This window comes from Muntiacus reevesi, chromosome 2, assembly GCF_963930625.1.
Source record: "Muntiacus reevesi chromosome 2, mMunRee1.1, whole genome shotgun sequence".
In the NCBI taxonomy this organism is placed as follows: Eukaryota; Metazoa; Chordata; class Mammalia; order Artiodactyla; family Cervidae; genus Muntiacus; species Muntiacus reevesi.
Window position 1 is genome coordinate 65,541,347 of NC_089250.1, and position 27,921 is coordinate 65,569,267.

Consider the following 27,921-nt stretch of genomic DNA (forward strand, 5'->3'; position numbering starts at 1 on the left):
AGATTACAACGTGATCACACACGTGATACACGTGTGTCAAAGCTCACTGAAATGTCCACTTCAAATATGTGTGTTCTACTGCATATAAATTATACCTTAAGAAGGTTGTTTTAAAAACAACATTGGTGGAACTTCCCTGGTGGTCCAGTGGTTAAGACATTGCCTTCCTTGGTGGCTCAGCTGGTAAAGAATCTGCCTGCAGTGCGGGAGACCCCGGTTCGATCCCCGGGTTGAGAGGATCCCCTGGAGAAGGGAAAGGCTACCCAATCCAGTGTTCTGGCCTGGAGAATTCCACAGACTGTATAGTCCACGGGGTCGCAAAGAGTCAGACACGACTGAGCGACTTTCACTTTCCAGTGCAGAGGGTGCAGGTTAGATCCCTGGTCAGAGCTAAGATCCCACATGCCTCGCAGCCAAAAAATCAAACCATAAATCAGAAACAATATTGTAACAAATTCAATAAAGACTTTAAAAATGGTCCACATCAAAAAAATAATCTTTAAAAATAATAAAAACAACATAGGCAAGAAAAATCCAAGAGCCTGGGGTCTAGATTTGTGGAAGCCATTCATTATTTTCATTATTTTCATGACCTGACTTGAGATGGTCTTGCATGATGCAAGTGGAAAACAGTGGATTCCAGCAGAGCCAGAATGTGGGCTTAGCAAGCTTGGCCAGTAGAAGAACCAGTTGGAAAGATGGATCACAGCCAAGTTGTGGGGGCCTTTGCTGCCAGGCTGGGTGTTTAGATTTCAGTCTGTAGATAATGGGGAATGAATGGAGAGTGTTCAGCTAGAGAGAGGGGCATGGGGAGGCTGGCTCCACTGGCAGCCCTGGGCAGCAGCTATTGGAAGAGGAAGCGGCTGGAGTTTGTGCTATTACTTCTGCTCTCAGGCCAGAAAGAAACCTCAAAAAGTTTCACAAGCAACCTTTGCCCCGCATCTCAAGCTGCTGAAACTTGGGCTGCCCCAAAGCCTTGAACTTTCTCAGCCCCTCCTAACTGGCTCAGTTCCTCATCGGGCCCCTGGCTTTATAAGCACCTAAGATTCTGCTATCACCTTCACTAAGGGAGGCTCCTACAAAGAGACTCTGACCCATCCCTGTCCAGGAAGGAGCTGAGGACAGGATGATGGCCAGACCATACTACGTGGTAGTGGCTCTACTGTTGCTGGCAGAGTTCACCAGGTTTGGAGAAGGAACACCTAATCCCGGGTTCGTGGCCAGGATCACTGGAAAAGGCCTGGAATATGGTAAGAGGGAGGTGGTGATTCCTCTGGGGCTCCTTGTTGCCCACCAGAGTGGTGTGGTCATTGGGTTGAGGAAGCACAGCAGGGTTCTGCCACCGCCTCGCTTAGAAACCTTGGATATCAGCCTTAGAAACCTTGGGGCTTCAGTTTCCTCATCTTGAATGACAGAAGCCAAGGATAGGACTAGATCAGTATTTCTTCCAAGGGTGGTCCATGTACCACCCATGTTAGAATTGCTGGGACACATATTAAAATGCCGACTCCAGAGACCTAACCAAGACTGGTTGAGGTTGGATTTGGACATCTGCATTGTTCACATGACCCAGGCAATAGTCAAAACCCTGAGGTTTGACCAAACTGCAGTCAGTGATTCCTCAAAAGCCCCACAGTATCCCACTATCGCTTCCATGACCTTGATCTGGATGAATAAATAACAATGATTGCCACTGACCTGGCACTTTGCATTCATGATCTAATTTAATTCTCAGACACAGGTTAGTATCATCATCATCGTTGTTGTTGTTGTTACCATTTTACAGATGGGGGAACTGAGGTTCAGGGAGTATAAGGAAATTGCTTGGGATTACAATAGTATGCGGTAAATCCTGCATTTCATCCCAGTCCACATGACTCCAAAGCCTAGCCATTCAACTGTTATACTTACCTACCACCCACTGAACGTGTTAACTCTATGTCCCCCCCAGCCCGTCAGTACGGAGTAGCCACCCTGAAGAATGAGCTGTCCACCGTCAAGTTGCCTGATTTGTCAGGAAGCTACGGAATCGGTTGGCTTGGAAGCGTGAGCTATGTGTTTAGTGGGTGAGGTCTCTGTTCTCCCCCACGGGGGCAGCAGAGGGGGAAGAATGGGGACCTAGGGTCATGGGGAAGGGGGATAAACATTGGACCACCACTTGGACTAAAGGTAAAGGAATATGGAAAGCTCTTGTGGAACTTCTGGAAAGTGCTATGTGTTTTTTGAATCATCTGGATTAGAAACCATTCATCAGTGTCTATGTCAGTCCTCCAAAGATCAGCTCTGGATTTTTGCTCTACCAGGGAACCCTGGGGGCTTCCCTGGTGGCTCAGATGGTAAAGAATATGCCTGCAATGTTGTAGACCTGGGTTTGATCCCTGGGTCAGAAAGATCCCCTGGAGAAGGGAATGGCAACCCACTCCAGCATTCTTGCCTGGAGAATTCCGTGGAGAGAGGCTACAGTCCCTGGGATCACAAAGAGTCGGACACGACTGAGCGACTAACACACAGGGAACCCTGGTTACTCTCCAGATCAGGGACCTGTTTGAGACGTACCATCCACCCCTCAGAGCCTGTTAGGAGTTGCAATCAAGGACTTTAAGTCTTTCTGGACCCTGTCCACATTTTATTTGCATACTACCCCTTGAAGATAGCATCCACACACATCCCCAGTAAGAAATGAAGCAGGAGCCTCCCGGTCTCTGGTTAACAACCCTGGTTCCCTTCCTCCCTCCCTGTGAGATACAGCTGACCTTACACTCCCTGCAACTTTCTCGTATTCAGTCCTAGAGCCCTCACCCCTTACTCTTTTTTCATCCATTCTTTGGTTATATGAATTCTCCTCCCCCAGCTTCCTCAGTGTCCAGAATAGGTTCTTGGGGATCGTTTGTCCATCACTGACAGAAAAAGCTGCTTCTTAGAATCCTTCTCAAGTCTCTCAAGACAATTTCCCTGAGACAGTCAGCAAAAAGAAGCCATTTCAAATTTATGCATACATACAGAAAACATCCAGGACCTGCCGCTTACAGGGCGATGCTCCTTACCACAGCCCTAGAACACGCCCTTGCGCTTGGTGTTCACACTGAGTTACTCGGGTCTGTTAGCATCTGGATCTACCACCAACTGTCAACTCTCCAAGGGCAAGGACTGGGTGTTGAATCTCTATAGCCTCTGTGCCTGGAGCCAGGTCTGACAGAGCAGGAGGATCTCAAGGAATTTTTGTTGAGTGGACAAATAAGTGTTGCTCTGACAAGAACCACCAACTTAAATGACCACAGTGAGTAATGAAGATGAGTGTGCCAGGCAGGGTGAATGCGTCCATCAGGCACTAGCTGGGAAAGCAGAACCCATACCAGGAACCTCAGTGGAGGGAACCGCATATAAGAAATTTGCTAACAAAGGTGTTAGAAGAGTTGAAAAGCTACTTTGGGAATGATGACACAACCTAAAATTAGCAGCAATGAAAAGCTACTAACATCCCTAAAAGCCAGAGAGAAAAAGACAAGAAATATCAACACAGTACAAGATCCAGGATCTCTAGGTAGGAGCTAAGATCGTGAAGGAAGAGGTGGTCTGCAGGAGCTGCCCCAATGTGGAAATGTAACCACTACCAAGACACAAACTGAGGCAGAGAGAAGGAGAAAAAATATCCTGGCTTCCTCCCCTTTTCCTAACCACTCATCTCTCCCCAATGCATCCCATTGGCCAGTCCTAATCAGACTTCAGTTGCAAAGAATTCTGGGAAATGTAGTTTGCCTGCATCAATCCCAGCTAATATATGTCAGAAGAAGGGACGAACAAGCAGTAGACCTGTAAACAAACAAACAAAAACAAATGACCAGAGCAATGTTTACTTGGAAGGCACCTGCCCTGTAAGGGGTCACTGCTGCTCACCTGCAGTTGATTGAGACTGTAAGGGAAAGTCAACTATGTTTTTTGTTTTGTTTTTCAAGAGAAGCCAGACTTGTACGTTTTTTCCTTCACATTTTAGGTGGAAAACTTTCCAATCTTAAAATGTGGCAGCCAATTAAAAATTTTTAAAACGCTATAGGAAAAGAAAAGTGTATCTACAGCATACCTCTCATATGTATGTCCCACAGGTCCCAGGATCTAAATCGTGAGCCCTTATTTGTATTCCAAGTGGGTGAGGGTGGGAAAAGGGAAGCTGAAGGATACATAATGCAAAGGATACATAATGCAAAGCCAGCTCACCGTGTTATGAAAGTGAGATCCAGATGCTTGCCATTTGAAACGGGGAAGTTTGGTGGAAAGGAAAGTTTGTGCTATTTCAGAAGCCAGAAACCAAAGAAGAGGTTCCAAAGGCCAACTCCCCGCTGACAATCAGTGGGCAAGAGTTTCAGGGGTGTGTAGGTGGAGGGACCGGGCTGCATGCAGAAGCAGCACAGTCGGATCTGCCAGTCATCCTGGAACTGGCCATTCAGTGGTCTGACCAGCATCATCTTGACTGTTTTAAGTACCATTAGTCTATAGTTACAGGGTTGGTTTGTTCCCATTTCTTGGAGGCTGATTCTTGGAATTACGTCATAGCTACCTTCTGGTCCTCACGTGGTTAACTTCTTCCACATAGTGGGGGTTTCACTATATACAAAACGGCTCAAAGGATAAGGCTCAGAATATTATCTAAAGCCCTTGAGGAGGAACTAAAGGTTCTTTCTTTAATGACTAAACTATTATTGTTTGGTCTGGCTTGACTGTTTTCCTTTGTTTCTGCGTTTTCTCACTTCTCTGATTAAATGTATTCTTTGACTAAAGTTTTTCTACAGAAAGGCAGGCAGATGGCATGAGGGCAGGGGCAAACCATCCACAGGGTCCTAGAGGTGGTGAGAATCCAATAAATAGGATAGACAAGGGCAGTTTGTGAGGGTGGGTGTCAGAGGCGAGAGGAAGGTCTTTGGTCTTGGAAGATTGGGGAAGAAAGGCTTCCTGGAGGAGGTAAAACCTGAGCAAACCATGAAGGATGTGAATGAAATGATTTATTTGTCTTTTTTGGTTTAAGTCAGCAAATTTAAAAGAGTGTGAGAGGCTGAAAGGGGACTCTCAAGATTCATTTGGAGGACTGATGTGCCCCTGGTTTTTCTGAGTCTGATGATCTGTCTTCCTTCCCTAGAATGAGGATCCATCACTTCTTACTCCGGAACTCCCAGCTGAGTCTACAGCCAAGACAGGGTATCAGAGCCTCCTTGTCCAATAACTATGTATCTGTCAGTGGGAACTGGAAGGTGGAAAAGTCTTTCATGTGAGTAGTACTGGTATTAGACTTTCTCTCGACTTTGGGCAAGGGCATATCCTCTCCCGGGCTTCCCTGGTGGCTCAGTGGTAAAGAATTCACCTGCCAAGTAGGAGACATAGGTTTGATCCCTGGGTTGGGAAGATCCCCTGGAGAAAGAAATGGCAACCCTCTCCAGTACTCTTGCCCCAGGGACAGAGGAGCCTGGCAGGCTCCATGTGGTTGCAAAAGAGTCGGACACAACTTAGAGACTGCATAACACGAAACAAAATGTCCTCCCCCAATGGAATTCCCTTTCTGGGTTCCGAAACCTCTCCTGTCAATAAATGACCCAGATCTGACCATCCCTAAGCCTTAGTTTCATTATCTGTAAAATGGGGTCAATAACAACCCACCTCATAGATGCAATTGTGGCTTATATAGAATAACAGTTTTAAGGCATTTAGCAGTGTGCCTGGCACACAGCAAATACTCAACACCAGCTGTGTGTACATGCTAAGTTGCTTTAGTCGACTCTTTGCAATCCTATGGACTGCAGCCCACCAGGTTCCTCTGTCCATAGGGATTCTCCAGGCAAGAATACTGGAGTGGGTTGCCTTTTCCTTCTCCAGAGGATCTTCCTGACCTAGAGATGCAACCTGCATCTCTTATGTCTCCTGCATTCGCAAGCAGGTTCTTTACCACTAGCCCACCTGGGAAGTTTAAAAATTGAGACTCAGGACACACAGCTAGCTGGTGGGGTCTGAGATACAAACTTGGGTCTGCGGAAGTTTGGCTCATCTTCTGGGAGGTGACTGACGCTATACCTTTGCTTCTCATTTCTCCCACCCAGCACCTTACATGGTACGTTTGATCTGAGTGTGGACGGCATTTCCATCTTGGCTTCTCTAAACTTGGGCAAGGACCAGTCTGGGCGACCCACTGTCTCCGTGACCCGCTGCCACAACTCCATCGGCCATGTCAGTGTTGAAATTTCTGGACACATAAGGTAAGTGACCCCCCAAACACACTTTCTGGAGATTGTCAGAGCTGCCTCAGCATCCAGCTCACCCAGGGGACTCCTCTGATGGGACATAAGAGCAAAACTGAGGATCCATCAAGATCAGAGGTCAATGAACTAAGTAAGACCTAGGGGCCAAATCCACCTGCCAACCATTGTTTAAATTTATCTGTTTTTAAATATTCATTTATATATTCGGCTACACCAGGTCTTAGTTGTGCACTTGGGATCACTGATCTTTGTTGCATGTGAGATGTTTAGTTGCAGCAAGTAACTTCTTAGTTGCGGTTCATGGGATCTAGTTCCGTGACCAGGGATTGAACCTGGGCCCCCTGCATTGGGAACATGGAGTCTTAGCCACTAGACCACTAGGGAAGTCACAGCCACGAGTAAGCACATTTCACTGGAACACAGCCATGCCCATTCGTCCAGGACTGCTTTAGTCTGACAACAGCAGTGTTGAGTAGTTGGAAGAGACCATTTGGCGTGCAGTGCCAAAAATATTGACGAGCCCTTCAAGAAACAGTTCGCCAATGCCTGGGCAAGACTGTCTTTCAAGGCAAGCCCGCATTCAAAGTGATTTCCCTAGAGGGTCCACTCAGTGAATAAGGAATGAACGGTGATGGTCTGTGGGATGACAGCCTCTCACTGTGTTTGGGTTGGCACTGCATCACTCAGATCCCAGCAGGACACAGAGGGCAACTCAAAAGGCTTTACTGACAAGAGCCAGTGGCAAACAAGAGGGGAATATTAACTGGAGTGTGGGCAGGATGAAGGAGTATTCAGCAAGGGAGGCAAAGGGGTTACCAGAGCCTGAAAGAACTGAAATCTCAGAGGAGGGGACAGGGGACAGAACTATAGTGGTCCAACAGACAGGTGCCTGGGTATAAGTACCCCATCTCCTCTCTGCTTCCTGCCTGTGCCTCCCATTAGCCAAAACAACCAGCAGCCAGAGAGCAAGAGAGTTTGGGAGATGAATCTCTAGACATCAGCCCTCCAGGACACAGAGAAGAGCAGAATGGAGTTGGCAGGAGAGCTTCTTGCCTGGAAAATTCCATGCACAGAGGAGCCTAGTAGGCTACAGCCCATGAGGTCACAAAGAGTCAGACATGACTGAGCAACTAACACTTTTGCTTTTCAAAACATATATAATTAGTCCTCTATAAATACATTTTTAGTTTGGGAGTGAGGGTTTCTTCCTGTCATTTGTTACTATAAATAAAGCTACAAGGATAACCTTGAGGAATAATACCACTTTATACCTGGTCAAATAAACTTTAGGATCTATTCTTAAATTGCTATGTGCATTTTGTAATTTTAATATTTACCAACAAATTGTCCTCCAAGGGACTTGCTAGTTTTCACATCCATTAGCAAGGTAAGAAAGTATAATCGCCATCACGGGCACATCATCAGAGATTAAACTTTTTGCCAACGTGAAAGGTAACAATGTCTCCGTTTTAGTGAGTGTCTATCTTGTGAATAATGTTGTGCATCCTTAAGAGTCACGTATTTCATGTTTTCTAAACAGATTATTCATATCCATTCTTATTCTTCTCCCCAAGAAATCTTTAAACTTTTGACATACAAATTCACCAGCCTCCTTTAAGTTGCAAGTTACAGAAGAAATTCAACTCAGGTGTTTAAGCATTGAGAATGGACTTGACTGGCTCCCATATACCTAAAAAGCCTGTGCATGCTCAGTCACTAAGTCATGTCAGAGGATTTTGCAACCCCATAGACTGTAACCCGCCGAGCTCCTCTGGCCATGAGATTTCCCAGGCAAGAATACTGGAGTGAGTTGCCATTTCCTCCTCCAGGGGATCTTCCCCACCCAGGGATTGAACGCACATCTCCTGCATTGGCAGGCAGGTTCTTTACCACTGAACCACCAGGGAAGCCCCAAAAGCCCATGGAGCAAGCCAAAGCTGTGATTGGCTTCAGGTGTTTGATATTGCCAGGAATCGCTCTGTCTCCTGGGTCTAGGTCTGCTCATTCTCACTCAGGGTCCTCCACTCTTAGAGTGGCAGAGACGGTCACAGGAGGCCAGGTTTCCTTGTTGGTTAGAGCCCAGCATCTCAGCAAGCAGGAGCATCCTTTTCCATAGGGCTCCAGGTAGAGCATTGGCCAATGAGAACTTTGACCAAGTTCTCATTCATTGGTCAATGTGGGGTCACAAGACTGTTCCTTGGATCAATCATTTTGGACTCTTACTGGCTGAGCCAGGGTCTAAGGCCCACCTCTAGACCTAGGGGTTAGTAGGGTTAGTCCCACTGAACCACCAGGACTGGAAACAGGAAATGAGTGGATTTTAAGGAAGGAAAAGAATATTGAAGATGTTGATGTATATAGTTAATACCACACCCCTAACTAGCCTACTCCCACCTATATTTCTGATTTAGCAGCATACTATGGGTCACCATCCCTCAGATTAAATTCATCTGGCCAGGTCCCTTCTTGGAATAGCACACGGGAAAGCTCAGATCCATGGGTCACCCTTCTCTTGGGAAGTGAAAGTGAAAGTGTTGGTCACTCAGTCGTGTCCAACTCCTTAGGGCTCCATGGATTTGTAGCTGGCCAGGCTCCTCTGTCCATGGAATTCTCCAGGCAAGAATACTGGAGTGGATGCTGGTGCCCCGCTCCAGGGGATCTTCCCAACCCAAGGATTCAACCTACATCTGTGTCTCCTGCCTTGGCAGGCGGTTTCTTTACCACTAGCGCTCCTTTAGGAGTCTCAGCCAATCATAAAGTGGGTTCTGACCTGATTTCCTCTTTTCTCCAGCTGGATCTTGAACCTCTTCCATGAAAGAATTGAAAACAACGTCAAAACCATCTTGGAACAAAAGGTAAACCAAAGGATGAGCAGATTCGTAGTTAACACGCAGGTCATCGCCATGTACACGTTTGGTGTGTAGACACAGTCTTGGCTCTTAAATATGTTGTCATTGGAATTTGCTTAGCAAAACCTTCTTCATTCATGATGTAAAGAAGAATGTCACAGCTTTCCCAGATCTGAATAACCACACGTGCTAAATTGGCATTTGGAACTGATAGAGTGATATCTTTGTTATAAATAATGTTCGACATGGAGAAGTGACTTTAAATCCTTTCCTCATACCATATACAAAAATCAACTCCAGGTTGTCCAAGAATTTAAATGCCAAAATAAATCTAAGAGTTTCAGGCAGAAAACCTAAGGTATCTTTCTCATCTCAAATAGAGGAAAATATTTCTCAAATAATGTTCCCACTCCTGACCCAATATAAGGCACCATATTGAAAACAGCAGTGAGGTCAGCCCTTGGTATCTCTCACTTCTCCAAAAAGCCTTGGTCTTAGAGGCAAAGAGGTACCTCTTCCATTTCCGCTCTGTGTATCTTTGGGCGAACTGAGGGACCCTCTGGAGTCTCAGTTTCCTCATTGGTTAAATGGAGACAATGACCCCTATTTTGAAGGGAGCTGTGAGGATTTGATTGGATAGAGGTACACTGGGTGTGTTCAGAGGGCTCACGTTATTACTGTTACAGAGTCATTTCCCAACTGGGTTTTACCTCCTTGAACCTTCACTGTTGAGCTCATGAGCTCTGTGAGCAGATACTTTGGGTTTAAATCCCAGCTCTGCCACTTCGCTGGCTGTGATGCCTTGGTTAACTGGCCTAACCTCTCTGGACCTTAGGATTCTTATCTATAAAATAGAAATAGGACTTTCTCAGTGGGCCGGTGATTAAGACCCCCCACTTCCACTGCAGGGGTGGGGGTGCAGTTTCCTTCCCTCGTTGCATGCCGTGAGGTGCAGCCAAAAAAGTAGTAGAAATAATCATAGTGCCTACCTTGGAGGGCTATTGTGAGGACCATATGACATCATAGCTACAGGCACTGACCAGTGCCTAGTACAGAAGAGGAGCTAGGTAAGGGCGGCAAGCTTAAAAAAGCGGGAAGGGCAAGCTTATTTTCATAGACATGTATGCTCCTGTAGCCCTGTGCAGCAGGTTGAGGCCAGAGGCAAGGGTGGTCTCTGCACTACCAATATAAGAAACACGGGCCAGAAAAATCCAGGGACCATGCGTCCAGTGGGAAGCGGGGCAGGTGTCAGAGAGGCTAAGCACAAGAACAGTTTCCAAGGATGCGGTCTGACCGGCCTCCACGGGGCTATGAGTGCAAAGCCCCAGGTGGCTCTGCAGAGAAAGGGGCGTGGGGCGGATGGATTCAGGCCTGGGCGGGCTGGCTGCCCAGGTAGCACTGCCTTTACCCTCTGCTTCAGGAGAAGCCAGGGCAGAAGTTTGCATCAAACAGTGGTTCCCAAAGTGGGGAAAGCTCCCCCGAAAGGAGAGTACTGAGGCTTCGAAGCCTCAGGGCTAAATTATGCAGAATGATAAAATGAACAAGGGATTCCCGACCTGGCCCCTTTTCTCTTTCTTCTTATGTCAAAGGGGAAGTCTCCATTTAGGGCTAATATGTGCTGAACACTTTCCTTTAACAAAGAGGGGGCATTATCTTGTGGGCAGCTATGTCTAGCCCACCTTGCAGAGTGGCTTTTCAACCTCATGGACTCTTTTTCCCAGGTATATCCTGTTTATGCCACGGGATAACAGTTTCCCTTTGACAACAGTGATAGTTTTCTGTATTTTTTATTAGACGTTTGTAGTTTTTAGGGGCTTCCCTGGTGGTTCAGACAGTAAAGAATCTGCCTGCAGTGCAGGAGACCAGGGTTTGATCCCTAGATCAGGAAGATCCCCTAGAAAAGGAAATGGCAACCCACTCCAGTATTCTTGCCTGGAGAATTCCATGGATAGAGGAGCCTGGAGGGCTACAATCCATGGGGTCACGAGTCGAACACGACTAAGTGACTATATAGTTTTTAAAAGGCCACTTGGTGTAAAAGAAATATTAATTACATTAACAGGTAAGAAGGGGAAATTCATAGAAATGGTATAGATATGGCTAACGTTAGGAAACGACAAGCCTCCAACTCCTGGGATCTCCCATTCTTGACACGGAGGAGGAAGCAGGTGGCTGGCTGAGGAATGGAATTCTCCTGGCTGTGCCTTGGGGCGCCCTCTGGTGGCCATAGTGAGTACTGCCTGCAGACCGGCCACCGAGCTCCTTCACGGATCCGCTAACCCCAGATGGCAAGGAATCCCGGTAAGAAAAGGGCAAAGGAGCTGGAGGATGGGGTGGTGGAGCCTCTGATATAAGAGCTGCCTCCTGCACCTAGAAGCTCTTCTGTTTTGTCCCTCTGATCTCTCTCTTTTTTCTTTTTAAAAATATTTTTTGATGTGGAGCACTTTTAAAATCTTTATTGAATTTGTTACAAGATTGCTTTTTGTTTTATACTTTGGCTTTTTGACCACCAGGCATGTGAGATCCTAGCTCCCCAACCACACCCCCTACATTGGAAGGCTAAGTCTTAACCACTGGCCCGCCAGGGAAGTTCCCCCCACCAAAGCCTGCTGTCCAATAAATGCATACTGCACTTCTGGGCACTTAGCAACCAAGAGATTGAACTGAAGACCATGACAATAGCAGACCCCAGGGTAGTGCTGACTCAACCACCATCTGCTTTTAATGAGGGTTCCAGAAAAGTCTAGAAACTTAAGCTGGGCAAACACAAATGGGCAGTGACCAAGTGCTGTGGTTGATGGAGGTCTCGCCTCCGTTTTCACCATTTTCTCCCTTCCCTCCACTCACCTACCTACAGGGTGGGCATGTGACCCACAGTTCCTGAAGCGGCGGTGGGGAAGTGGGCAGGGACATGGCCTGGGAGGGAGATGGGGAAGGCCTCACGTGGCTGTCTCGTCCACTTCCGGCAGATCTGCAAAATGGTCAAGAAGTCAGCAGCCTCCCAGCTGGAGCCCTATCTCCGCACTCTGCCAGGTTTGGAGCCCCCTGTCTTCTCTGGGTGCCGTCAGGTGCCATGGCACCCAGCACGTCATCTCCCAAGAATCCTGGGAGAATTTTCCCCATCAAGTGTCTCTCCATCCTACACGGTTGGACACCTGGGGGTCTGCTCTCTGCAGACGGGGGCATGAGGTGATCGAGGGTGGGGACTCGGTAACCTGCTGGGTGCACAGGTGGACGTAGGATTACAAATACATGGGAGAATCACATGCTGACTCTGTACTGGTTGCTTGAACAGAACAGGGTTGCTCTGAGATTTCCATGCACCCCTAAGCCTTGCCCATCTGACCGCCATAGGGACCTTGTGCAATCATACATCAGGTCAGGTCCTCCCCTCTTCTTAAAGCCATCAAAGACTCCCCTGACTTTCAGAATATCGACCCGGCAGTGGGTGACGCAGCACTGCATGGGCAGGCCTGACCACCAGTTTCATCTTGCTCTGGGCAACTTGGCTGCCACATGGGTCCCTGTGATTCCACTAATATACCATGTCCCGTGCTTCTACAAGATCTTTGCAAGTGTCGTTCCCTCTGCCAGGAACATCTTTCCCCGAGCCCCCCCTTCTGCCCACCCTGGCAACTGATCAACACCTATACCTACTTCAGATCTCGGCCCAAGCAGAACCTCCTCTGACTCTATATCCCCCACTTCACCCCCTTTATATGGCTAGCATCATCCTGTGAATTTATGATACCTAGCAGAGTTGTGATTTTATATCTGTTTGCTCAAATACTTGTCTTTTTTTCCCTTCTGGATTGCCAACTCCAGAGAACAGAGACTTTAACTCTCCTACTAACCTGTTTCATCAGCCTCTTGCATTCATTGTGCCTGGTATATAGTAAGGACTCAATAAATATTGAATGAATGAGTGTATGAAGCACTCTCTTTGTGACTGAAGTTACCTTGATCAGCACCAGCCCCATTTTCACTCTCCAAAGGCTATATGGGAAAAGAGCTCTATAGATTTGCACAGTGCACAACTTGAACAACTGTGTTTGGCTCCCTTGCTCATAATGCTGTCTGTCTCCTGCTCATAGTCACCTTGATGATTGACCAGATTGCCGGCATTGACTACAGTTTAGTAGGAGCTCCCCAGGTGACCTCCCAAGGCCTGGATACACCCTTCAAGGTAAGGGGCTGTAGAGAAAGGGCCTTGGAGCCGGGGGCTGGCAGAAATCCAATTCTCCCTCTCAGAGTTGGCTTCTACTCTCCTCCAGACCTTCTGCTTGTCAATCATGTCCCTGAGCAGTGCCCACAGTGGGAAGATGTGATACACAGCCCACACTGCAGAACAAAACCTAAGATGAGGTCTCTGAACCAACATAGTAAATCCGTCTGGAATTCAGAAGACCTGAGCTCAAATCCCTAGCACTTGTGTGCTGAAGAATCTTGGAAGAATTACTTAACTTTTCTGAGCCTCCATGGAATTCAAATAATAATAGCCTTATATCATAAAGTGACTACAGGAATTAAATGAGATGTGTCTAATGTGCAGAGCCAAGTGCCTGGCACGTAGTGTATGTATGGGTACCAGTATTATTACCTCCTGCCTTACTCCCTATACTAGACTGAAGAATGGCTCCCTTAGATGTCTGTGTCCCAGTCTTTAGAATCTGAACATTTTACTGTATATGGCAAATGAGACTTTGAAATATAAGGTAAAATCTTCAATTAAATGAAGGATCTTGAGATGACAAGATTATACTGGATTAGTGGGCTAGCTGTTGTCATCATGTACTGTGCTTAGTCACTCAGGGGTACAACTCTTTGTGCCCCCAGGCTCGTCTGTCTGGGGATTTCCAGGCAAGAATACTGGAGTGGGTTGCCATGCCCTCCTCCAGGGGATCTTCCCAACCCAGGAATCGAGTCTCCTGCATCACAGGCAGATTCTTTACCAGCTGAGCTACCAGGGAAGCCAGCTGTAATCATAAGGGTCCTTATAAAAAGGAAACTAAAGTGAAGTTGCTCAGTCATGTCCGACTCTTTGTGACCCCATGGACTATAGCCTACCAGGCTCCTCCGTCCATGGAATTTTCCAGGCAAGAGTACCAGAGTGGGTTACATTTCCTTCTCCAGGGGATCTTCCTGACCCAGGGATCGAACCTGGGTCTCCTGCATTGCAGGCAGACGCTTTACCATCTGAGTCACCAGGGAAGCCCCTTATAAAAAGGGGGTAGGTGATAAAGGATAGGAGGCTGTGTGACAACAGAAGCAAGAGCTTGGAACTAAGGGTCAGAGTGATGCAAGGGAGAGGCCAGAAGCTAAGTAATGCAGGTGGCCTCTACAGGGTAGAAAAGGAAGCAGATTCAGCCCTGAAGCGTCAAGAAGGAAGGCAGACTTGCCAACATCTTGAGTTTTTTCATTAATTTTTTTTGGCGGTGTCGGTCTTCATTTCAGCACATGGGATCTCTGCTGCAGCGTGCGGGGTCTAACCCTGCGCCACACAGGCTCTCAGGTCAGAGCACGAAGGCTCTAGAGTGCAGGCTCCGTAGTTATGGCGAATGGGCTTAGTTGCCCCATGGCATGTGGGGTGTTAGTTCCCCAACCAGGGATCAAACCCGCATCCCCTGCCTTGCAAGGCAAACTCCTAACCACTGGACCAGCAGGGAAGTCCTGCAACATCTCCATTTTTCAGGTGAGGGAGTTGAAGCACAAAGAAGTCAGAGACTTCCCCAAGATCCCAGAGCGAGTAAGTGGCAGGCCAGGATCCAAAACCAAACGGTTAAGCACCAGAATCCATACTTTTCACTGGATGGTGCTCCTTCCCCTGCATCCTAAGCCTGGAGGAACATAAGACACAGCCCCCACCCAAAAAAACAGTCTATCACGTAGGTGGTTTTCCCAGGGCGAGGCTTATCCATTGCACTCCGGATGTGCTGACCCCTGCGATTTCCCCAAATCTGGGAAACTCGACTGCATAATTTGTGGTAGTGGGGGACTACGTTCGCGCTTTCCCCTGAAAAAAAAAAAGAAAAAAAAAAACAGTCTACGATGGGAATTTCAGGTAGCTATTAGGGTCTACGTACTGTGGGGCCAGATGAATCTCCCAAGACACCAGCCCTACAGGCTAGAGAGGAATCGCCAGCCCAGCCGCCACCCGGGCCTGACATCTTCTCTGGTAGGAACCCTGGAGGCCGCTGTGTCCTTCTGTCTGCAGGGTGAATTCTTCAGCAGAAACCAGAACTCCTCAGTCCCCTTCGATGCTCCGCCCATCAGGCTGCCCCAGAAACACGACCACATGATCTACTTTGCCGTCTCCGAGTATGCCTTCAACACGGCCAGCAGGGTTTACCACCAGGCCGGGCAGATGAAATTCACCATCCAAAATAAGCATGTGAGTAGGGGGAGGGAGGAGGCTGGGGGTCCCCAGAGACAGCATCAGACGGGACAGTAGGTCCACTGTGAGTGCTCTGGGGAGCCGGGGAAGAATGTGGAATTTGGAGCCTGCCAAATAGGGCTTCGAATCCAGGCTGTGCCTCAGTTCTCCTCTTTGTGCATGTGTGCCTACTTTACCCCAGGGATTATATGAGAGACAGCCTGTAAGAACTTGGAGTCTGATGCATGTATGTATGTTAGCTATATTAGCAGTATTTTTTTTCCAATTTTTACTTTTGGCTGCACCGTGAAGCATGCGAGATCTTAGTTCCCCGACCAGGAATCAAACCGGCACCCCCTGCATTTTGAGCTTGGAGTTTTAACCACTGGACCGCCAGTAAGGTCTCGATAGTATTTTCAAAAACGAACACAGGCTCTGGTGTGTTGTATCAGGTACTCCAAGAAGCAGATGCCAAGACAACTTCAGACTTATAAGAGATTTATTAGGGAAACACCTGGAGAGATAACGGGCATTGGAGGATGGAGCAGGTGGGACGAGCCCTTAGACAGAGATGCCTGTGAAGCAGATGGAAGGCAGGCAGATGCGGCAGGAGTGCTTCTGTGTCTAAGTCTCAGCTAAGCCGAAGGGGAGCCACAGCACCAAGCTTGCTTATTAGAGGAGTGTGTATCAGGCGGGCGTCAAAGGAGTCTGGCTCCCAGGTGAATCCTATGTGTGATCTTTCAGATCCACCTGCAGGCAGTTACATTAAGCTTTCCGTGGCAGGTCTCACCCAGTCCAGACTTGGTTCATGGCCAGTGTGTGCTAGTTTCCAGAGGGAGGTACCCTTAAGGACTTAAGCCCGTGCCTCGCCTACCAACTTGCATTCCTAGCCTTGATACTTCCCGTTCAGAGGCCTATTTGTGGATGGGGAGGGGGGGTAACTTCAGCTGAGATCCCTTCCTGGGGGCCTTGAAGACAGTTTTCTCCAGTTTGACTCAATAGTCAATACTTTTTCTTTTTGGCCTTCTGGTCCTTCCCTGTCTCCTCCACCACCTCCCACTGGGTCCATGATGGTATCCTATGTCCTGCCACAGGGAAAAGGGGGCCACAGCGGGGCCAGGGTCCTTTCTGCTTTAGCCTCTTGCTTCCTCTCTCAGAGTAAGCAAATGAAGCCTTGATTGTGACTTTCAGTTTGACTCATTGTCTTAAGCGATCACCTCGAATCCTGAAATCTGACAAAATTCTCCATCTCTACCATGTGGACTATGCTCAGTCAGGGGCTGGGAGCTCTCTGGGAGAGGGTGGCCCCAGTGTGAATGGTGTGAGGCCTGAGTGTGAGGCAGGGGGTGTGGGGGCCTGTCAACCAGCTGCCTTGATCACAGCTGATGCCTCTGAAGGGAGATCTGAGCAAGGTACCCTCACAGCCCCGAGTCAAGCACTGTGGTAAGTGCTAAATAGAGTTGGACTCTAGAGAAGGCTGAGCGCCAAAGAACTGATGCTAGAGAAGACTCTTGAGAGTCCCTTGGACTTCGAGGAGATCAAACCAGTCAACCCTAAAGGAAATCAACCCTGAATACTCACTGGAAGGACTGATGCTGAAGCTGAAGCTCCAATAGTTCGGCCACCTGATGCAAAGAGCTGACTCATTGGAAAAGACCCTGATGCTGGCAAAGATTGAGGGCAGGAGGAAAAGGAGGCAACAGAGGATGAGATAGTTGGATGGCATCATCAGCTTAATGGACATGGATTGAGCAAACTGCGGGAGATAGTGAAGGACAGGGAAGCCTGACATGCTGTAGTCCATTGGGTCCCAAAGAGTCAAACAACTTAGTGACTGAACAACAGCAACAAGAAGCTGCCCAAATGAACAGTGGGGATCTTTTTTTTTTTTAATATTTGTTTATTTAGCTGCTCCAGATTTTAGTTGCAGCATGCAGGACTTTTAGTTGTGGCATTCAGGATCTAGTTCTCTGACCAGGGATTGTACTTGAGCCTCCTGCATTGGGAGCATAGAGTCTTAGCCACTGGACTACCATGGACGTCCCAAGGCTGAGGATCTTAAAGGGGGAAGAGCTGGAGGAAGGTGTACTGTGGACGGGTATAAGACAGGGCTCACCAAGCTGAAAGATGAGCAAGTCCAAAGGCATGGGTAGAGAATAGCACCATGAGAGACTTCTGGCCAGAAAAAGAGTTTGGGGTTGGGGAAAGCCATATATGAAAGCACATTAAATCCAGACTGTGGTGGTTACCAGCTCTTTTTGGCCCTTTAGGGGAGAATCCTGAGAAGTGATGATTGGCAATCACAGACATTTATTAAGCCCTTCCTATGTTCCAGGCCCTGCAGTTAGCTCTTTACCTTCAGAATATCTTGTTCAGTCCTCGCACACTCTGTACAAGTGCTATTATGATCATCCTCCTTTTCCAGATACAGAACCTAACGAAGTTTATCAACCATAAGTCAGCCCAAAACTGGCGGAAGCAGCAGCTGAGGCCCCGCTGCCAGACCTCCAAGTCCATGCCTCTGACTACTCTGGTGTCCTGCTTCTCAAGTGGCTTCCTGCTGGGTGTGCTGCAGATCCCCTTGGACTTCCCAATCCAGCTGCATACCAGCTCATTCTGGGCCATTATTCCTCAGGTAGGACCTTAGGACAAGCCCACTGACATGGGCCATATGTTGAGATTGTGTGTGGACATCCATGAGCTGTGCATAAACTTTCTCCGAACAAACAGCTTACTTATTAACATAGTGAATAAAAGTCAGCTATTAAATAAGTTATTAAGATTTTTTTTTTGCTTCAAAATTTCCATCGTTCTCTGACTTCTGGAGGCATAAAGACACAGGATCCAGATTCAGATTGCCTGTGTTTGAATCTGGGATCTGCTGTTTCCTGTCTTGGGAACTCGATCTTGTTGGGCCTCAATTTCTTCATCTGTCAAATGGGAACAACTCTAGTACCTGCCCCCACTGAGTTGCTGCTGGGTTGGCCATTAGCAAATGGGAGATAACACTCAGCCAGGACAGACATTCAAGATCCTTCCAGGGTGCAAATGGAACACATTGGGCAGGCTAATAACTGGGGGCTAGACCAACAATCAATATTTGTTTGCTGTTTATGTACAGCAGAGCTGAAAAGTAGCAGGAACAGAGTGGAGAAGAGTTCTCAGCCTCCCCTCTCTTGAGCCAGGCAATTCAGCTCTGGCCCCAAACTTTCACACTAGTCTTAACACAGTGTAGGAGGCAGTATAGTGACCATCCAGTTATTGGAGCTTTCCCATTGTGGTATTTCTACCCATCCCGGATACATTATCAAAGTGCTCTTTCCAATCATAAAGCCATCCACTGAAAAAGAGTTCTAAAAATATAATTGTCTACAAACAAATATTTTGAGAATATTAGCTAATTTTTTCTCTCACTATTTTGAGTGTCTTTTCTTCTAAATTGGATATTGTCACATGTATGAATTTTTGTGTCCATTTTCATGGAATAATGTGAAACTACATTTTGTGTGCATATCCCCTTTACTATTGAATTTTAACATGTATTCATTTATTTATAGCCATTTGTGTTTCTTATCAACTAAATTGCTATATATTTTTATATATATTTTTATATATATATTTAAACTTTAATATATATATATATTTTTAAACTTTATTTAATATATATTTTTAAACTTTATTTATATATACATATAAAATTCCCACCATTCTATGATTTTCCACTGCCAGCTCAGGGCCCTTGAAGTTAGAGTCTTGGGGGTTCTGCCCATCTGGCCTTCCCCAGTACAGCTCAGGGTCCCTCTGTCTGTCTCATATCTTCCCCTAGTATCTGCCCTATTTTTCCAGCTGGCCAGGTTGTATCCTAATATGGAACTAGAGCTTGAGACGTCACCTGAATCAGCTCCATTCCTGACATTCACTCCCGGAAATGTGACCTTCATGCCAGTGATGGACATCCAGGCCTTCGCTCTCCCGCCCAAATCTGCTGCCCGCAAGCCCCTCTTCCAAATCAAGGCGGTAAGTCTGAATCTATCCAGGGCAATAAAGGCTCATGTTTGCTATGGGTAGAAGCCCCTCCTTTGGTTAAAGGACTGGGAGACTACACAGCTGAAGTCGCTGAAGGCTATTTATTTCTGGTGTGTTTTGAGTGGGTCTTGCACACTTGGTCTGAACAGCCAAGCTGCCTGATATAGCTAATCAAATCATAACACTGGCGGAGTTGCAAGAAACATTAAAAATCATTCACTCCAGCTGAGGTGGGAATTTTTAGCTTTCTCACTGTTACATTTATTTAATTTTAAAATTTATTTAATTTAAAGCATTGTTGTTGTTGTTGTTTAGTTGCTAAGTCATGTCAGTCTCTTTGCAACCCCATCGACTAGAGCCCTCCAGGTTCCCCTGTTCATGGAATTTTCTAGGCAAGAGTACTGGAGTAGGTTGCCATTTCCTACTCCAGAGGATCTTCCCAACCCAGGGATCAAATACTCGTCTCTTGTGTCTCTTGCATAAACCTATTTAAAATGTTATAAATAAAAATCATCAAATTACCTTTTTAAAGAAAGTATAAAATTTAAAGAACTTTTAAAATAGCAATACTCTCCAAATTCATTCACAGATTCAACACGATCCCTATCAAATCCCCTCTAGTTTTTTTGCTTCCAATGAAGGGAGTGCAGTTTCAATCCCTGATCAGGGAACTGAGATCTGAGAACCACATACTACATGGCAGTATGTGGGCCCCAAAAAACCAAATAAACAAACAACAAAACCTTCCTTTCTCCACCCAAAGAACCAGAAAAATGAAGTCTAGTAAAATAGAAAACTTTTAGACAATAGTTGTTTTACCATAGTTTCCTGGTGGCTCAGATGATGAAGGAGACATAAAAGCTGCGAGTTCAATCCCGGGGTCAGGAAAATCTCCTGGAGAAGGGAATGGCTACCCATCCAGTATTCTTGCCTGGAGAATTCCATGGACAGAGGAGCCTGGCGGGCTACAGTCCATGGGACCCCAGGGTCGGACACGGCTGAGTGATTAACATTTAACTTATTGCTAAACTCCAGAGAGAAAAGAATAAACGAACTAGAGAATAGAACAGTAGAAATCACCCAATCTGAACTACAGAGAAACAGACCAAAGAAAAAAAATGAAAAGAGCCTCAAGAACCCGTGGGACTATAACAAAAGATCTAACATTCAGGCCATCAGAGTCTCAGGAGAGGAGAAAGTGGGAGGGGCTGAAAAGTACTCAAAGAAATAATGGCTGAAAATTTCCCAAATTTAGTAATACACAGACAAAGCTACAGATTCAAGAAGCTGAGCACATTCCAAACTAGATAAACCCAAAGAAATCTATGCCAAAAAAAAAAAAAAAAAGAAAAGAACTCTATGCCAAGACATAAGAATTAAATTTCCGAAAATTAGAGGTAAAGAAAAAGTCTTGAAAGCAGCAAGAGAAAAAGAACACCTTATCTTAAGGGAAAAACTTTTCCAGTGGCAGCATGTTTTTCACCAGAAAACATGGCGGTCAAAAGAAAGTGAAGCTTTGTTTTTTTGTTTTTCATTTTCTTGGCCGAGTCATTCAGCATGCAGGATATAGTTACCCAACCAGGGATCAAACCTGCAGTGGAAGTACAGAATCCTAACCACTGGACTGCCAGGGAATTTCCAAACATGATATATTTCAAGTGCTATCTTAGCTCGGGTTCCCACGACAAAATATCCTAGACTAGCTGACTTAAACAATATCAATTTATTTCTCATAGTTCTGGAGACTGGGAAATCCAAGATAAGGTCGGGAAGAAACACACATTCCATTGGCCAGAACTCAGTCACATGGCCATACCTAACTGCAAAGGAAGCTAGGAAATGTAGTCCAGTGGGATGTCTTACGAAACTTGAAGCCGACTCTGCCACAGATCCTTCATCTTCAATAGTTCTTGGCCACTGTTCAAACTGATAATGACCTTGTCTATGCCTGAGCAGAAGCCAGCCTTCTGTCCTTTGGTAGGGACACAGTGTTCCGTTTTTCCTACCACAAGTCTCTGGGCTATCAATCAGGTTTCAAAGTGGAGCTGTTCAGTGATGTTGCCACAAGCATTCATTCAGGTGTTGCAGGTAAGATCTCACCTCCTGGAAAGAGGAAATGGACTCAGGTAGAACAGCTAACCATCATAGATAGGACAGGCTTTATGGAGCCTCCAGATACAGTCACCTGGTTCAACCCCACATCTGTAACAGGTCAAGCTTAATCATTAAACATAGACATCAATTACTGGTGTCTTTAAACGTCCCTAGAGCTTGGGGACTCTGAACTTTTGGTGGCCTGCTTACAGATGGACCATCTCCCCATTCAAATGCTCTGTGTCTTTAGTCTGGGTTTATTTCCCCCTTCCTGATGCTTCCATGAAGATGGAGATGTCTGAAACCACAGCTCACCTCTCTTTAAAGTCATCTGTGGAGCTACCAGCCTCCTGCCTCCTCAGTCCATAATCCTTAAGCAGCTGCTTTTTGCTCATATGCCCCACATCTGGCTGTGGTATCTATTTCTGGAGATTTGTCTCTTGCTCTTGGACCCAACAGCATGTCTTCTTGGGCCAAGAATCTGGATCATCCTCTTTTGTTTTTCTAGAGTACCAACATCTCCATCACCATCAATGTGAACTCCAGCAGGATCACTGGTTCATTGGCCGCAGGAAGGTAAGAGGCCATGGGTTGGGGAAGAGAAGAGAAGGGGATGGATTGGCACTTGTCCTAGCAGCGTCCTCTGTTCAGAGCCTTCACCTGTGCCCCACATTTCATCCACTCTGAGCTCTGCTCCCTGCTGAGGTACACGTGCAACGGGTTCCCTAGAAGAATGAATTCCTGGTCTCAAGGTTAGATGCTCTTGGCTCACATAGACTGCCCTTACCCTGTTAAAATTAACATCTCCTTAAGAGATCTTTAAAAAGAGAAGCTGGGCTTCCTGGCAGTCCAGTGGCTAAGACTGTGCTTGCAATGCAGGGGGCACCAGTTTGATCCCTGGTCAGGGAACTAAGATCCCAAATGCCAAGTGGCCAAATTAAAATAAATAAATACAGGAATAAAAAGTAAACAATGAGCTTTTGGGGCTTTTTGGAGGTCCTGGAATTTGAGTTTATGCATATGACTTGGGGGGGTCTCTGCAGTGTCAGAGGAGACAGCCAAGGGTTTAGACTATGAGGAGACAGCAAAGTAAGGAGGATTCGTGAGGACCTCACACAATTTTACCAAGGAATTATCAAAATTGCCCTGCCCTGTGAGCAAAAAACAGAGAGAGTGATCCAGGGTAAGTAGAATTTCTGAACAAGGGGACCAGCTCAGCAGCCAAGGGAAAGCCTGTGAGGAGGAAGATCAATATGGCAGGTGGGGGGAGTTGAGGTTTGGCTTTTATAGTGACGGAAGTCAACGTGCCAGCATCATTTATGGTGCCTCTCTTTTCCATTTTTATTGTCTATTGCCATGCTGTAAAAGTAACGCATGCTCATGGCAAGGAAAAAATTGGAAATTACAAAAGTATTAAAAAAAAAAAGCAGACAAAATCCCTCATCATTTTGCCACAGAGATTATCACCATTAATAGTTTCATGGTTCCTTCCAGTTTTCTTATACATTTTTATATCATTGGAGGCATTCATTACCACTTTTTTTTGTATTCCACTTTTTCTGGTTAATATTTACATTATCATAATTTCTTCAAGTTATCAAAGAGCCTCAGTGAATGTTATTTTTAACAATGTCACTTCTTAAGTCACAATGTATGCTTCATATTTATTTCTCTGACTGCATCAGGTCTCAGTTGGAGCATGTGGGATCTTCATTTCATCACTTGGTAGTTGTGGTACAAGGACTTACTTGCCCTGTGGCATCTGGGATCTTAGTTCCCTGACCAGGGATCGAATCCCTGCATTGCAAGGTGGACTCTCAACCACGGGATCACCAGGGAAGTTCCACACAGTACATGCTTAAAGGCTTAAATCCACAAGCACATTGCAGAGGAACCCTTGGGTGTCCAGCCCCCAGAAATGCCCTTGCCCACAAGTACCACACACCCCACTGGTGGGGGAACCTGGGAGAAAGTACCAGCCATAGCGTGGGGTGACCTGTGCTTCTCTTTCTGCACAGTGAGCTGAAATTGGAACTGAAGCACTCCAACATCGGTTTCTTCAATGTGAGTTGTTTTCCTTCATTATTTCTTGAATGTCCTTTCCAACCAGGGCTTCATGGGAAGAAGCTTCATGGAAGGGCTCCAGGGGAAGCAACGAGGTCCCAGAAAAGATGCACTGTAGTCTTGCAGGAATCAGGATATCACATCTGAAAGTTAATCATCCCAGAAGGGCAAAAAGAGTGATGGGACATGAACGTTCAGAGCAGGAGTTTTGGAGGACGATGGGTCTGGGCTCGTCCATCAGCTCTGCCACTTCCCACCTGTGGGACCTTGGGCAAATCACTTAGCCTTTCTGAGCCTGTTTCTTTGACCATAAAATGGGAATGATGATAGCATCTATCTCTAACGAGGACTGCAATTTGAAATGGGGCAATGAATTCAGTAAGACACCTTGACCAAATGTCACACATATTACACTACACTCTCAGTATATATCACTATAGTAATGACCAGGTGCACAATCTCTTCTCAAAAGCCCTTGAGACGGATGGGTTTCAGAACTGGGAGTTTCTGGGAGGTACTGTAGAGCATGCCCCACTGAATCTGGGGCAACACTCTATAATCAAACATAGTCCTAGTTTTGCAACAAAATTTTAAAACATTCAAATAAAGTAGAATTAAAACAAAAACAAAAACAAAAAAACACCACTAAATAACACCAGGACAGTTCAAGTCATGTTTTGTCACAAAACGTGCCTGTGTACACCTGTGGAGAATGAAGGTCAGAGATTTGGGATTTGAATTGTGAGCGAGGAACCGTTTATGTGTCATGGTGATGGTCATTGTCAACCTCTATTTTGTAAATGGGATAACAGGCTGATGTTTTCAGAGTGGGGAGTCAGATGCTCTTCCCATGGATTTTTGTTTTAATTCCTGTCTTACTTGATTCCTTTGCTCTGGCCCCGCCTCTGCTCCAGGTGAATTTGATGGAATCCATCTTCAATTACTATGCATTCCACATTATATATCCCTCTCTCAACGGTAAGAATAGCTGCTACTACCTGCCCCGTGCAAAAGCTGAATTCTATCCTTTCTGTAGGACTCATGATTCATTCATTCATTCAACAAGGTGAGCCCCTCTTCTGTGGTGGCTGGGGCACTAGTGATGCAGGATCTTTGCCCTCATGGAGTTCACACGTTGTTGGGAAGGCGGACATGTGAACGCCAACAGTTAGATACATGACACCACAGAAGAAAGCTGTGGGAACTAGAGGACTGCAGGAGCTAGGAGGAGGCGCTTGGAGCATGACTTGGAGGTCAGTCTAGAGCGCTGGGCTGAGTCCCAAAGCGCAAGGAGTTAGGCCAAGGGAGGCTGAGCATTCCAGGAAGCACTGTGGAGAGCACCTGGAGTTAGCACATTTTAATTTTTTTAATTTATTTTTGGCTGTGCTCCATCTTCACTGCTGCGAATGGGCTTTCTCTAATCGTGGCGATCGGGGCTACTCTCCAGCTGTGGTGCTCAGGCTTCTCATTGCAGCGGCCTCTCTTGGTGCCGAGCGCAGGCTGCAGGCACACGGGCTTTAGGAACTGTAGGGCATGGGCTCAGTGGTCGTGGCTCGTGGGCTCCAGAGCGTGGGCTCAGGTGTGATAGGGCGTGGGATTAGCTGCCTCACGGCATGGGGGGAATCTTCCTGGACCAGGGATGGAACCCTTGTCCCCTACGTTGGCAGGCGGATTCTTAACCACTGGACCACCAGGCAAGTCCTGGAGTTAGCACACTTGGGTCCCAGGGTGAGGCGAGGTCACTGACTTGCTGGATGCCTGTGATGGACGTAATTCTTGGGACGGTGGCTGCCTGTGAGACCAGTGGGCCTTCTCTGACGCCAGGGCCTTCTCCAACTGGCCTCACCATCCGACTTTTATGACCAAGAGATACAAGCCGCAAAACTGGCCCGGAAAAGATAAAGTGGAGGAGATGGTGGTCCTTGGGGTTGAGTCCTTGCATATAAACACCGCTCACTGCATGTCCCAGCCCAGGCCACTTTGGATAGCAGATGAAAAGGGGCTCTTGAAGGGGCCAGTAGAAGCTCGAGGCTGAAGAGTGGACAGATGTGCCCTGAATCCAGTAGCCCACCACGGGTCAAAGCAGCCCGCTCTCTCCTTAGCCAGCTGCAAATGCAACGGTCTGCATCTTTGCATTTCCCTCGTCTCCTCTGACCAGCCCACCGCTCTCCGCTCTTTATCTTTCAGCAAAGCTTGAGGAGGGCATCCCACTCCCTCTGCCAAGGGACACCTACCTCAACAGCTTGGAGTTCCAAATCCATGAGGTCAGTGGGAAATGGGAGTCTGAATTGGGAGCTCTAGACCTTCCGAGATGTCTGCTTTAGGGCTGATGGATACTCGGGGGAGTCCCTGACTCTCACATAGATCCTGAACCGAATCCTCATAGGAAAAGAATTAATTTTGGTTTTAAATTTTGGAGTGTAAATGGCAGGTTTTGATGACCTGGAATCTTGGCTTCAGTAAAATAGCTCAGTTCCCAATAATTCAGTTCAAACATAATGGAACCTCTACAATGTATAAGGCCCATTAGCCATTGATGGCAGGATGAGAGGAGGTAAAGGGGTCAGATTAGATGAACCACTCTGAAAAGCCCAGAATGTCCATGGCTATGAGTCCCCACCAGGCCCCTGACCAGGCTTCCCACCCTGGATGTGTGGTCCTGGAGAAAACCTGACGATGCTTTCTGGTGGAAGAAACATACCAGGGGCTGAGCCGAGGACAAGCATAGGACACTGATATAAACCCAGAAGCACTAGTTTACCAGTGACGTCACTGTGTAATGTTTCTTACTCCAAGGTAACCCTGGGCTACATCCTTAGACATTAACTATGTGAGCGGAGTAAACTCAACCAGCATGTGTACATGGTTCTCCCAGGGGGGTAAAAAAAAAAAATTGAAGCAGGAAAGGGACATTCATGGATGTCTTCCAGAAGTCAGATCAGGAAATTGCAGATGAATTCCTAGGGGCAGGCAGCTGAGGCGCAGTGTTTAAGGCCTCCAAGGGCTTGGTTTGTAGGCTGACTTGGTTTTTTATTCAAGTGAGCATGTTTTTTCCTGTAAAGGCTTCCCTTTCAGGAAGCTCTGATGCCGTGTGGCTCAGAAAATGATCTTTCTCGTCTTTTTTGCCTTCTCTTCAGAACTTCTTGTTCTTAGGGGCCAATGTTGATTAGCCTGACGATGGAAGAGTAACTGTGGCTGGAAGAGTGGACGACACAAGTGGCCTGCCCTTGACTTTGCAGGGATCAAGGCTCTCTTCTCCCATGAGTGTCCCCTGTCCTCATGGACGCAGGGAATGCCTGATGCCTGAAGACACACCTGACTTCCACCACCCCTTCCTGTGTCCCTACATAGCCTCTTTCAGCTATCCTCAGCCTTTCTCTGGAGAGCCAACTCCAACTCCTTGCCTGTGGCCCCCTAGAGACAACTTCAGTGATGGAAAAAAGTATGAGCAGTGTTCAACCACCATGCAGCCCAAAGCATCCTGCTCAACATTAAACATACATGTGGAACTTCGTACATGTTATTTGATGTCATGGTTAAAGGAGCAAGTCAGACAGAAATGAGCTTAAAGCCTTGTTCTGCTACTTTCTTGATGTAGAAGACTCACTGAGACCACAGAACACCCAGCTCCTATACAGGCTACAAATCTACCCAATAAATGATTTCAGTTTGATTTGCCTGCACCGGCTTCTGTCCCTGGGCCTAGTGCTAGAAGAGGTGGGATCAGCATAAGAAAAACACATGGTCTCTGTTTACATCAAGCTTACAGCCAAAAACAGGAGCCAGCAGATTTTTTCTGTAAAGGGCCAGAGAGCAAATCTTTTAGTCTTGGCTGAATATACTGTCTGTTTTAACTACTCAACACTTCTGTTGTAACAGAGAACAGCCTGCTAGAGTCCATGTGGCTGTGTTCCAGTAAAACTTTATTAAAAAAGACAAAATAGACAGGCCAGATTTGAGCAATGGGCCATAATGTACAATCCACGGTCTAAAACAACCCACCAAGACTAAAAGGCCTTTAGACCATGAATGCAACCCTGATCTATAATACAATTAGGAAATTACTATCATACTCAGTTACAAAAGTAATAAAGAGCATAGACTTAGGGCAAGTGTGATCTGCTTTATAACTGTGGCTACATCAACTCTTTGCTCTCTTAGCAAAAATCTATTGAATCTCTCCAAACCCCAGATTTCTCAATTTTAAAATAGCATGAGAGGACTTCCCCAGAAAATGATAATGAACCAAAGTCAACTATCATCCTGGAATGCTTGG

At 46.5% G+C, this 27,921-nt stretch overlaps 1 protein-coding gene and 1 pseudogene across 1 annotated transcript; both read left to right on the plus strand.

Moving 5' to 3' along the window:
* The first annotated feature begins 1,126 nt into the window (after positions 1 to 1,126).
* Positions 1,127 to 26,893, plus strand: LOC136157188 (lipopolysaccharide-binding protein-like). The gene is made up of 15 exons (XM_065919186.1): positions 1,127 to 1,250; positions 1,952 to 2,066; positions 5,129 to 5,257; positions 6,081 to 6,236; positions 9,031 to 9,094; positions 12,058 to 12,121; positions 13,183 to 13,274; positions 15,303 to 15,479; positions 17,887 to 18,096; positions 19,308 to 19,478; positions 22,090 to 22,157; positions 23,600 to 23,645; positions 24,560 to 24,623; positions 25,833 to 25,909; positions 26,783 to 26,893. The coding sequence occupies exons 1-15, from the start codon at positions 1,127 to 1,129 to the stop codon at positions 26,813 to 26,815; spliced, it is 1,590 nt and encodes a 529-aa protein (XP_065775258.1). The 3' UTR covers positions 26,816 to 26,893.
* On the plus strand, positions 14,963 to 15,104 carry LOC136161929 (U1 spliceosomal RNA; annotated as a pseudogene).
* Positions 26,894 to 27,921: the final 1,028 nt, after the last annotated feature.

Excerpts from the sequence above, each read along its gene's own strand:
- LOC136157188 (XM_065919186.1), top strand. The coding sequence starts at position 1,127 with ATGATGGCCAGACCATACTACGTGGTAGTGGCTCTACTGTTGCTGGCA. Across the intron at positions 13,275-15,302 it reads GCCTGGATACACCCTTCAAG|GGTGAATTCTTCAGCAGAAA; the intron begins GTAAGGGGCTGT and ends TTCTGTCTGCAG. Across the intron at positions 25,910-26,782 it reads TGGAGTTCCAAATCCATGAG|AACTTCTTGTTCTTAGGGGC; the intron begins GTCAGTGGGAAA and ends CCTTCTCTTCAG.